The sequence below is a fragment of the Rhinolophus ferrumequinum genome, chromosome 24 (genome assembly GCF_004115265.2).
Source record: "Rhinolophus ferrumequinum isolate MPI-CBG mRhiFer1 chromosome 24, mRhiFer1_v1.p, whole genome shotgun sequence".
NCBI classification, from domain to species: Eukaryota; Metazoa; Chordata; class Mammalia; order Chiroptera; family Rhinolophidae; genus Rhinolophus; species Rhinolophus ferrumequinum.
Genome location: NC_046307.1, coordinates 20,783,985 through 20,796,522, shown reverse-complemented (window position 1 = coordinate 20,796,522; position 12,538 = coordinate 20,783,985). Strand labels below are relative to the sequence as shown.

Here is a 12,538-nt window from a genome sequence, read left to right as displayed (position 1 = left end):
CACGAACTCATCCTAGAAAAAGTGCTACATACCTCATTGCTGAATATCACTACAGTCACCTACAAAGTACTCCCTTGGGAAGCTATACACTGACACCAGTGCTTAGTTCACCCTTCGAAGCAATTTTGGAACTCTTTTTCTGGAATGGCCATCAGAGCTGACATTGTATTACCCTTGATTTTTTAATGTCATCAAAATGTCTTCCTTTCAATATTTCCTTTATCTTCAGGTAAAGAAAGAAGTCATAGGGGACCAGATCTGTGAGTAGGGAGGATGTTCCAATACAGTTATTTGTTTACTGGCTAAAAACTCCCTCACAGATAGTGCCGTGTGAGCTGATGCATTGTCATGCTTCAAGAACCATGAATTGTTGGCGAAAAGTTCAGGTTGTCTTTTTCCCGCAGCCTTTTCAGCACTTCCAAATAGTAAACCTGGTTAACTGTTTGTCCCATTGGTACACATTCATAATGAATAATCCCTCTGATGTCAAAAAAGGTTAGCAACATTGTTGCAACAAGTTCGTGAACTTAATTGTCAGACCTCGTATATTTGCTCCCACCATACAACTTCAGGCCATCCTCCTTACTCTAGGTGAAGGTCATAACTTTCATCAAAAACATCTGTGAATATGACTGTTGCCTACTACCTCAAATTAGGTAAAAGCCCCTTTCAACCATGGCAGTGCAGTCGCTGACCCTCATAGCCTACCCTGCTTTGGTAGACCCTCGGTACCAAGCAAGCAACAGGGGTAAGATAAGAGTATCCCTAAGCAAGAACATTGTAGATTCCTATTGTTCTAATCCAAAGTTTACCAGTTTTGCAAGCTTAAATGCTTGTCAAGTTGATATAGGCTGCTGATCAATTTCCAGAATGCTATAACAATTGTTTTGGTCAATTTGTCTAGATTTATAGTTGCATTTTGGGGAAAACATTTGCTGACCTCCTTATTCAGCCATGGCTTGAAATGCTACCACTCAGGGTAATTGTCTAGTGATTCCTAAACCAAATAAGAATAAATCAAGAGAGAAAACTGTAGACTCATTTTACTTATGAAAATAGTTTCAAGTTTTCTAAAGGAAATATTAACTATCCAAATTCAACAATGTATTAAAAATATGTTATGGTTAAGTATTATTTACCCTAAGAAAACAATTGCTTAACATTAGCAAATTTATCAAGAATTTTATTATATTAATAGACTAAAGGAAAAAAAATCAGAAAATTATTTCAATAGTTGCAGAGAAAGCATTTGATAATGGTCAAAATATTCAGAAGATTAAGACCATAAAAGAACTTCCTAAACTTGCTAAAGTTCATAAAAAAAATACAGTAAACATTATACTTAATGGAGAAACTTTGGATGTAGTCTCTTTAATATAGTGGAGAGAGGCAGTGTAATATTCATTATCATCACTACTGTTTAATTACTGAACTCTAGATCTTGTCCAATCATATAAGGAAAGAAAAAGAAATGAAGATTGAAAAGGAAGTTATAAAACTATTATCTCCTATTATAAGCAGATAATGTGATCACCTACCAAGAAAAAAAGAAAGAATTAACAAATAAGTGATCAAAATAGAAGATATCATAAAGTTGTTCAATATAAGATCAACCTGTATAAATAAATACAATTTATCTATATTAACAATAACCAGATAGAAATATCACATAAACAACAAAATATCAATCAAAATAGCAATACATTTACAAATTTTCTAGGTATTAACAAAATTACAAAAACACTGTGGAATCTACTTTATAAATTTCATAAAGTACACAAATTATAGGAATTAATGATAAGGTATTTTGTGCTTTTCAGTTGGCCAAGTCAATATTATAAAAAGTCAATTTTACTCAAATTAATTTATAAATTCTTTGTGTCCCTAGTCACATTGGGTTCCCAAACTCAAATTGGATTTTTTCATAAACTCAGTAATTTTTGTTATTTCTAATAAATATATGAAAACATATTATCTATGCATTAGTAAATCAACTTTGAAAAAAGAAGAACTAAGAAAGGAAACTTGCCTTGTTAATTATTAAAGCAATAAACTAAGCTGAACTAGAATAGAGAACTTAGAAACATATATACACATTATGTGTTAATATCCTACAAAGTTGGCTTCCTAAATCAATGAGAAATACTGAATGAATCAATTAATCAATTAAAAAACAAAGGTCTCTATATGGACTAAATACGTTAGAGATTAGAAATTATGAGGAATTTGACTGGGATGGTAGAAAGGGAAATGGTGAAAAAGAGTCAAATTTGGGATTTACTTTAGAGAATACCAACAAGACTTATTTATGGATTGGACATTAGAGTTGGAAGGTGAAAGAATAACATACTAGTGAAGAAGAAATTGATGATGCAAGATAGAGGATATCTGTAGGACGGAAATTCTTAAACAGGCAGAGCACCTTATTCTGAGAGTGAGTGTAAGGATTAATTTTTGATGGGAGGAATCTAAGCAGAAAAAGTTGGTTGATTTTTTTTTCTGTTATAGTGGAGAGTAAAACACCAAGAAACACATAGCATAATGGCAGGAATCCATCTACACACAGAAAAGTAAAAATCTAGACAGAAATTGCCTAAAAGGCGTTAACTTAGAAGTAAGTAGTTTCCTAGGGAGCAAAACATGTAACTGTAAACTTTACTTAGAGGTGAAAATTCTAATTCAGGTATAAGATGTTAACAGAGAGGTAAAATGTCTTAAACTTTTGTAATTTTATTTCTTAAAAATCCTATTTGATTTAAATTCAATAAATGTGTGTCAACATACGAAAACATCTCACTAGTAATATTTTTAAAATAGCAAGTTTGTTAGAATTGAAACTTGTGTGTGTGTGTGTGTGTGTGTGTGTGTGTTTTATTTTTATGTCATTTGCTTATATACTATATTTTAAAACACCATTGATGTATCAGTTTTTCATAAAGGAAAAAGAAGCAGAGAATGGGGAAAATAAATCTTCTAGAATGAGTGCTCTCTAAATGTGACAAATAAAGGCAAATTTGAAAGTCACTAGTAAAATTTTCTGACCCTCCATAGATCTTGCAGAACACAGAAGCTGCTCCCTTTTGCTCAGATAAAGGATTTGCAAATTGATTAATTGAGTGGTGAGGGAGTTACTGTTTTAAAAGTGAGACTGGTTGAGCCCAGGCAAAGAATTTGGTTGACTAGCTTTTCTGCGGAGGCTGAGGTTCTCAGACATTCCTAAGTAACATTAACAAGGAAGATGGTAGCTTGGTTAGACTAAGGATGTTAAAGTCATTTGGGTGTGCCTGCCCTGACTGATTATTTTAATTATGTGTTAGAGACAGGAAAAGAGGAAGAGAAAAAAATATTGGAGAAGAAGCTACATAGGAGACCTGGAGTGATGTGAGTAGTTGTCAGGATACCTGGTGATGACGCCAGCTTTGTCGATAACTTATTGTGAAACACTATAGGCCAGAACATTTTCCCCAATCTGGGCCTAGAATTTTTATTTATTTCTTTGCATAAATAGAAATTTTTATATAAATAAAAAAATATATTTATAAAGTGAAATGGTTGTATGGTGATTTGCATCTGGGCAATTTCTTTCACTTTAGATCTTTTTTTTTTTTAATTAAAAAATATGTTTTACTACAGAACTCTTTTCTCAAACAAACTTTGGCCTGAATCCCAATCTGGAAAAAGAGCAACTCTCGTTGAATTAGGAGTACAATTTAGGTATTAGGAAAGAGCTTAGAAAAGTAAACGAAGAAAAGAAAAAGGAAATAAAATGAGTCAAATGCCTGCTAACACACGTGGAACACTGTAGCTGGCTTTTTAAACTTGGTTTCTCATTTGATCCACATTCCATTTCACAGATGAAAAAACAGGCTTAGAGATTCGTCAATTGTCCAAGTGACATACACGATAAATAAGAACTCTGAAATTTGGACTTAGTTCTACAGTCCTATGGAGGCTGTTGTCGGAGCTCAGACAGGACAGGGGAAATGAGAAATGGCCATGGAAGGCAGACATCCCACTGGCTTACTCCACCTCTTAGCACCTGCCAGTGCCCAGAATGTTTTCAGAGACTTGGATCATGGGTTGGGCCTACGGACAAGCTGTACCAGATATTTAGCTCACCCGTGGACAAAGCCATGTTCACTCCCTTCTTAGTAGTTGGCTTCACAACAGGTATGACCTAGTAATTGGGAAATACACAACTCTACATAGAGTCAAACATAATCTCGAAAGCAAACATGGCAAATTGACTCTCAATAGTCTCACCTTTGCTGGGGCAGTGGCCCTGGTGGCTCTTCCTAAATACCTGGCCCTTTTCTGGGATTTTGCTTCTTTTTCCCTGGAAGAGAGCAAGGAGCAGCATAGTTTAGACATGCTCGCCCAGCTTCTAGGGATAACAGTATACATAGTCAACTTAATTCTGAATGTTTTCCTTAGTATGTCAGAAGTGGACGTATGTCCAGAAATGAGCCCAAGTACCACAAACCTCTCTTCAGCTGAAAAATACCTCAAACATGTTTCTACTGAAGGCGAGAATCTCTCTCTCTAACTTCCTAACGGATAACCTCCCCCACACCTAAAATGCATCCAACATCCAGGTGATCACCAACTCTAAAAGCTATTTGTATCATTGTTGGAATGCTCTCTTTGAAAGGCAGTATTCATATTGAACCAAAATCTGCCTGCCTGTTTTGGTCCTGGTTCCAATGTCTAAGGACCCACGGAGCAAATTCAGCAATTTGAGGGTAGCTTTTATGTCTTGTACCGTCTCCTTCTTTCCGGGTTAAAAAACCAAGTTTATTCCAACATAATTTACATAGGTAATAAAACATAATTCCATACATAGGAAAAAAACCCTACATAATTCCATTCCATAATTCCAACATAATTTACATAGGTAATAATTGAGTGGGTGACTTCGAAGTGGTAAATAAACTGCCTTGTGTGTCTTAAGTCATCTCATTTTTATTTTAAATTAGCTTTCAGCAAATTTATCATATTCACAGTTTTAGTCTACTATCAAAACATCCTATCTAATAAGAAGGAGACTTCATAGTAAATAATACACTTGCTGGTTTATATTCCGCTTTCAAGAGAAGAAGAAAGGATTTTTCAACTTTCCTGGGCCTCCTTCACCCTAAATCTTGTCCTGCCTTCCTTCATCTTCCCACAGTATCTTCACTAGAAGCAGCACATGTAATCAGAGCTTCATTATCCCAATATTATTGACTGTCAAATTAAATCCACTGACACATACCAGCCTGGCATTTAAAAAGCTAATTATCACATAATTATCTTAAATTAAGCTTAGCATCGGTTTGGTACCAGTGTTGAAGTTTTCACGGTCAGAAACTGAGAATGACCTTCCTGTTCAAAAATAAATTAGGACACCTTGATTTGAGGACTTGCAATTGATAACTCAAGCCTTCTTCCACTTTTGGGGTGTCGCTGAAGAGAAGGAATCAAGTTGAGGAACATTGCATAGATGTTGGGGAAATTCTGGGGTACTAATTCTGAGTTACACGTGACTGAAGGCTACCATCAACTTTTTAGTCCATCTCACCCTAGCTAATCCCAGATGTCTGAAGATACTGGCAGCTCAGAGTCAGACTATATCCTGCTTAAACCCTTCTACGGGTTGGCTGCCAGAAGAAATGTCTGGCATCATTTCCCAGGGGTTTTTCTCAGTCCCTAAGGTACAACAGAGTCAGGTCTTAACAGGCCCAAGAAATCTGACTTTTTTTCTTATTTATTTATTTATTTTTTTTCCAGAGCCAGGAAACTCAAATTGGAACTACATTCTCAAAAGACTATTAAGTTTTACATAAGGTGTACTGGGCCCTCTGGGGTGTTTTGGAATACCATTTGAGTGATTATTAAAATCTTTCCAGGTAGGTGGCACTTATCCAACTTGATCTGATAAGAGGTGCCAGTGTGGTTTATGAAGCATTTTATTTAACCATTTCGATTTAGAAAACTATAATGGACAGAAAATAAAAAAGAATGCATTATATTTTACATAAGAAAGTTGAAGAATCCTTTCTTATTCTCTTGAAAACTGAATGTAAACTAGCAGGTGTATTATTTACAATAAGCTTTCCTTCTTATTACATGTTTTTGATAGTAGACTGAAACTATGAATATACTATAACATATAAAACTATAGACATTATAGTTGATGAGTTCAAAGAGCTGGTAACTCAAACACTTAGAAGAAAGAGAATCTTTACTCACAGTACTATTTTGCACCTGGCACATTTTTTGAGGAAGACTATTTCATCAGGGAATTTAAGAAGTTTTTTATCCTGGGAACAAAACAACTTCCCATTTTTCATGAATACCCGAAAATTATTGCATGTTTCCTAAGGGAAAGATGAAAAAAAAAAAAAGGTTGTGTTTATTGAAACCTCATCAAAGCAAGACTTTACCTTCTAAAAACTTCCCTGAGCAATATTATTTAATAACCACTACCCCCCTTTATATGGAAGACATTCACTCAGTTTCTACAAAAAATACAAACAAAAATAGTGACCCCGGATTATCTATTGGAGATTGCAAATTCACCTAACAAGTGTTCATTTAAAACAACTAGTGAACTGGAAGGAACAAGGGACTTGGGGTCAAAAGACTTCAATTTATACTCCAGGGTTCTCATTTACAAGCCCACCAGCCCTAGGAAATTAACTTCTCAAAGTCTCACTTATCCTATCTGTAAAAATAAGGGATATAAATATATATGTTTCACAGGTTTTCAAGGATTAAATATTACAAGTGTGTCAAGCCCTCAAAGAATGCCTGATACATAGTAGATATTCAACAAATAGATTCTCCTTCTCTCCTCTTTCTGCTCCTTTATTATTATTGTTGCTTTTGTCCTTACTGTTACTGGAGTATGCTGATGGCACATGTAAAGCACCTAGAACACCGTAGGTCATAATATGTTGTAAAAGGGACTATGAAAAGGTTGCTGAGGGACTGAGACAAAGTGTGTGAGCATTAAAAACTATGAAGTGCCTCTGCCCATGTACCCGAAAGGACGTAGTGCAAGATACCAGCTCCTAGAAATGTTAACGGTTACTAAATTTAAAAATTTTTTTTAAATTAAAAAAAAAAAAAAGGATCCCTTGGTCATATATGTTTGGAGAACATATTTCTAGATTAGTTCTCTTCTGAAATAAACCTCAGATTCACGGATATTATGTCTAATGGACACAAACTGACTTACTTAAAAGCTAACGAAGCTTAAGTTTCCAGGCCCTTCGTTGTCACATCCCCGGAGAGGCCTAGTCATTTCATATTTTCAAATTTGTGTTCTTTTCTTAAAAATTCCTCCCACCAGCACCCCAACCACCATCACCCCCGTCACTACCAGAATCAAACTTTACAAACCTATGGAAATACTGTGCAATTTTCTCCAAACTTGCTTAAATCTCTCTCTCTTTTTTTTTCCCGTTCATTTGTTCTTAATTTTCTTTTTCTGGCATATTCTCTGGTATTACTATTTTGCTACTCTGTGTGACACCCTTCAAGACATGGTGCGCTATACTTGGTTTTTGGTTTTCTTTTTGGAAATGCCAATGACAGCACTGTACCAAATTTAGTGAGAAAAGTGGAAACCATTTTGAATGATATTTTACTACATAGTGCAAATGCACTATTGATTTCAAGCTCCTAGAAAAGAGTGACATATAACAGTCCTTCCATAAATATACTGAATTAATAAATGAAATAAAAGAAAAAAAAACCCTCATTCTTAAAGCTCTTTCCACTGTCCTATTTCCACCTATTCTATTATTCAAAATGATTTATATTCTCTAATAGTTTTGAAAATCCCCTGGACCTGTAGAGCAACTGTTTGAATCTATGTTTTTTGGGTTTTTGTTTTGTTTTGATTTTGGAAAAAAAGAAAGAAAAAATCTTGCTTCGAGATACTTGTATCAGAAAAAAATTAAATCAAGACTTTGTTCCAACTCTGACAAATGCAACCTCTTCCAAAGGATTGATTATAGAATTCTATTCAGCTTCCCATATCTTTATAATGATCAATCATCCAACAAACGCTTATTATGAAATTACGATATTTTGCCAGGTGCCATAGATACAGCAGTAAATAGGCAGAAGGATCCTTGTCTAAATGTTGCTTACCATCTAATGGATAGTGGTATACGTAACCTAGCATCTTAAACATGGGAGGCAGTTGGCTGAACTTACAGAATGATTAATGGTGAAAAAGAATAACTAACTAATGTCAGAAAACAGCCCTGGGAAATTCTGCTAAGGGTGACCTACTAAAATATCTCTAAGATTGTTATCACCACCCAGTGATCTTATCTGAGTAGCACGGTAATAATTTCTGACAACAGATGGACAACTGGGTCTCTTAAAACTGTCTAGTCTCTGATTCTATAGTATCTTATGCCAACACTGCAAGTTACTGCTTAGCTTGCCAGATACAACTGATTCTATAAAGTCTAGATAGTTTGTCATAGAATCAGAGCCTAGTGTCTTTGTAATAGAAATATGTTCCTTGTGAGGTAGGTCTTAAAGAATAAGATTCATAACACTAGGATGAAGCCTTAAGTAATTTTTAGCAGACAAATGAATACGAACATTTAAATCAGGATAATTACTAAATTGGACTTCTCCAATGTCACAATTAGATGAGCTCCTAATTCCTAGAAAAGATCCACCTGTTTTACAAATGGACAACCGAGGCCAAGAAAGCAGGTTAAGAAAGTAGTGTTTAATAAATTAAGATGGAATTCAATGCTATTTTTCTGAGTTACGATATAGGAAAAAGGCCATAACCATTGAAAGCAGCAGTTGGGTTTTTCTCTGGGAAAAACGTAATATGCTCCCAACTACTGTAAGAGAGAGGGTTGAAACAGGAGCACATCTGGACCAAAGTGGCATCCTGAGGTGGGAAGATGACTTTCCAACAACAGTTTCCTTGCAGTCTAACTTCTGGGCTTTGTTTCATTTTGTTTTGCTATTGTTGCTATTTGTGCTTTCTCCAAATCTCAGGAAAACTGGAGCCCTCTAAGGCCAACCTCTTTCTGTTTCCTTAGCTGGCTATTATATAGCCCGTTGTCTTCCATTGTCCCTCCCCAGAAATCATAATAAAGTGCCCCAGGTGCTAGCATCATTCCTTCTCTGTGTTAGAGCACTAACAAGATTGTTTTTAGCTTTATAATAACCCTCTGTGATGACATATTTAAGAATATCGTAAAGATCCTTGCAGATTACTACACAGCTTTTCCGTGCTGTTCTGACTCATGTTCATAACATTCAACACGCTTTTATGGTACTAGAAAGAACTCAAGCTACTCAACTTGAAAAATGAAATTCCAGCACCATAAAAAAGACTAAGTCAACAGTTTTCATTCCTGACAAAATATCCAAGGACTGTGATCAGAAATATTTCTGGAGAAATAATTACTTCTATGTTCTTGCTTTTGCCAGCAAAAGAGGTGGCTAAATTTACATTTTTAAAACATTTTTTAGTGAATTAAAGCTTGATGGCATAAAAAGCATTAATGCAAAATTTGAAATAACTACCAGAAATCCCTACCCATTATCACAGACTCTGAAAAAAAAAAAAATGGCTTCATACACAATGAAGTTTACACAACACCCTTCTTTTTGCCAGCATAAAACATCCAAGTGATTTGATTCCCAAAAGTCCAGCCTTTTTCTTTACCATACCTAACTCTACTTACACCATAGAGGTTTCTAAACTACTCCTTAATCAGCAAATTTACATGAAATCATGGAGACTGTGATGAATGTTTAGAACATTCCTGTAAGAAGTTTCTTTAAAAAGAAATGTTATAATAAAATACAGCAAGAGAGTATTTTAACTATGGTTCTGAGTTTCATTGTGGAAAAGGGTTGTTTTACTGTTTTATTATTTAATGTTTATGGCTTTTGAGAGACATAGCAAATGTTTGCTATATACTGAGCACTATTTTAATGGCATAGTTGAGTGTGTAACTTAATATTTTTTTCCCGAATAGATAGTTCAACTTTTATAGAAAATGATTCTTTTATTCTGCAAACAAAAGGCCTCTAAGAAGAGGTAGGTGATAAAGCACCCTCCCAAGTCAGGGCTCTGCCATCACATGTGTCTCTGCCTGGTCGACTCAAAACTGGAAATATCTTCATGACTCACTCCCTTGGCCCCTTCAGACTCTGTTCTAATGTTAGCATCAGGGAGAACTTATCTGACTGTCCCAAGAAGAACTGATACCATCTCCATCCCCAGAAATTCCTATGTTCCACCCTTTCATCCTACTTTATTTTTCTCTTAGCACTAATCATCATTTAATGTACTATACATCTTACTAATTTACTTATCAACTTGTCTGTTTTCCTCCATTAAGATACAGATACAGACATAAACTCCATGAGGGCAGAGGTCTTATCTATTTCCTTTGCTTTTGGATATTCCCAGCATCTCAAATAAGGTCTGAAACATCATAGATGCTTAGCAAATATACATTGAATGAAATATGTACACTGACAGATACAAGATATAAAGAAGCCCTTTTTAATACAATGATCACAAGAAAACTTATTTCGGCTTCTTATGTGTCATGACTTTTTCAGCTGTTAAACCGAACAATACTAAGTCACTGTTTGTTTTGGGAATTTCAAAGCACTCCTTTAGCATGGTAGATGGTCTCTTGCAGACATCCATTATTATTAATACACCGAGGTGTGTGTGTCTGAGAGTCATGCCTTGATTCATAAAGACCTCTTTCTGTGTTTTAAACAAAAGCTATTAGTACTTATCAGTATACTATGTCTGCATTATTAACATTAAGGTGTTGGCCACAAACTAATTTTCTTTAGAGATCTTGGGATGGATTCAATGGACAGAAAAAGCAGGACTAACCTGATTTTCCTCCTTACTGGCAGCATCTGGGACAAAAATACAAAAACCAAAGTTAAGGGAATATAAAATATTTAAGAAATAAGAAAAAAACCAATTCACTCAGTACAGTGTCTTGCTTATTTTAATGGCAATATGTTATAGAATGATTCTTGAACACATTAAAATTGACCATGACAAACAAAATGAGGGCACTGCACTAGGAGGTTAGCACATACGCTCTGAAAGATCCAAATACTCAGAAAGGTCCGACTACTTTGGAAAATAATACTTACACGCTTTCTGACCTCCTCAAAATATCTAATTTCTAAAAAATTCTTTCACAGCAAACGATGTCAGACCTCTTTTAAAATTATAACATAATAAATATCAATCATATCAGTTATAATTTGAAAGTATACTTTGGCATAAAGTTTATACACATAAAATGAAATTTTCTGAATTCTGGTAACACTGCTTCCTTATTACAGCTACACAAATTAGAGATCTGATAAAAATTAAGATTAATTAAAATCACAAACTATTACACGTTAGGAAAGTGGGAATCACTTGTTTATTGATCTCCTGACCCTCCATCTCAGGTTTTCTTTTAAAAAACATAAATGCTTCAGAGCAAGATAACTCTACGCAATCTCTGTTCCTTTTAAATTCAAGTAGCAAATACAAAATTCTACCTCGTAGCTCCCATTAAAGTCCCTTACCTTTTAGGAGAAGTACCTTCAATCCATTTAGGATTTGAAAACACAAAAATTAAAATACGCTAGAAGGCACTACTGCTTTAAAAGAAGAATAGACGACAGGATTTAATTTTTAAATATTTTTATAAATACGTCAATATGTATAACACACATCTAAGTTTCAAATATATATTCTATACATACTTCCTATCAGTATGAATTGATATGCTTGGTAAGGAGAAGAGGGCGAAGAATCTATTAGCCTTTTAGAACCGATGTAGAATTAAGGGAACGATTTCTCATGGAAAAAAATTCAGATTATCTCAAATTACTTGCCATTTCTAAAGATAAGAACATAGTCATAAAGCATAGTCATAAAGTACATAATTTTTAAAAAATGTGTCTGGCAAGATATTTCAGGATTACATGTATATATATATTTATATATAAAACATTGAATACCTTCAATATATAAATTGGGCAGGGGAAGGAGACTAGTCCCTGCCCAGGGCTTCCCAATGTGTGGCGAGGAGACTTAGATTACATGCAAATTGCTCACCTTGTATGAGGCAAAGAGCCAGGGTCAGAAGTACTGGCACCGGGACTATCTTCATGATGAAGATGATGTAAGTCGGTTACAAGTCTGCTCCTTGCATTGCTCACCAGCTGGTGCTCTAGGACTGAACCCGGGGAGATGCAGCTTACTTTTATATATACAGATGACACCCACAACAATAGCCAACATTAAAAAACCAGTTGTTCCAGGTCGTGCTGGACTTTATATACACGTCAGTTTTGCTTCCATCCTTTAGGATCCTGTCAAGGTAGCAGATGTGAATACATAATGTCTATTTCCAAAGTAGCTTTAATGTGTTCTCATGCTACCTCTTCAAACAGCAATACATTGAATTCAAGGACCCTGGACAAGAACTGAATTCCTCAGCCACACAAGATGCATTGCCTCGTAGAC

The 12,538-nt window shown here is 35.0% G+C and overlaps 1 protein-coding gene across 2 annotated transcripts in view; it reads right to left on the bottom strand.

The window, feature by feature from the left end:
• The window catches only part of SPINK5 (serine peptidase inhibitor Kazal type 5), a 77,584-nt gene extending 65,322 nt beyond the window's left edge, over positions 1-12,262 (bottom strand). Inside the window, exons 1-4 of one of the 2 annotated variants that reach the window (XM_033096959.1) lie at positions 12,128-12,262; positions 10,895-10,920; positions 6,232-6,359; positions 4,264-4,336 (exon numbers count right to left, since the gene is read on the bottom strand). In XM_033096959.1, coding sequence (XP_032952850.1) covers positions 4,264-4,336; positions 6,232-6,359; positions 10,895-10,920; positions 12,128-12,182 — 282 coding nt within the window. In that variant the 5' untranslated portion in view covers positions 12,183-12,262. The remainder of the gene's footprint in view (positions 1-4,263; positions 4,337-6,231; positions 6,360-10,894; positions 10,921-12,127) is intronic. The other variant, XM_033096960.1, reaches the window with a different exon arrangement.
• Between the last annotated feature and the right edge of the window lie 276 nt (positions 12,263-12,538).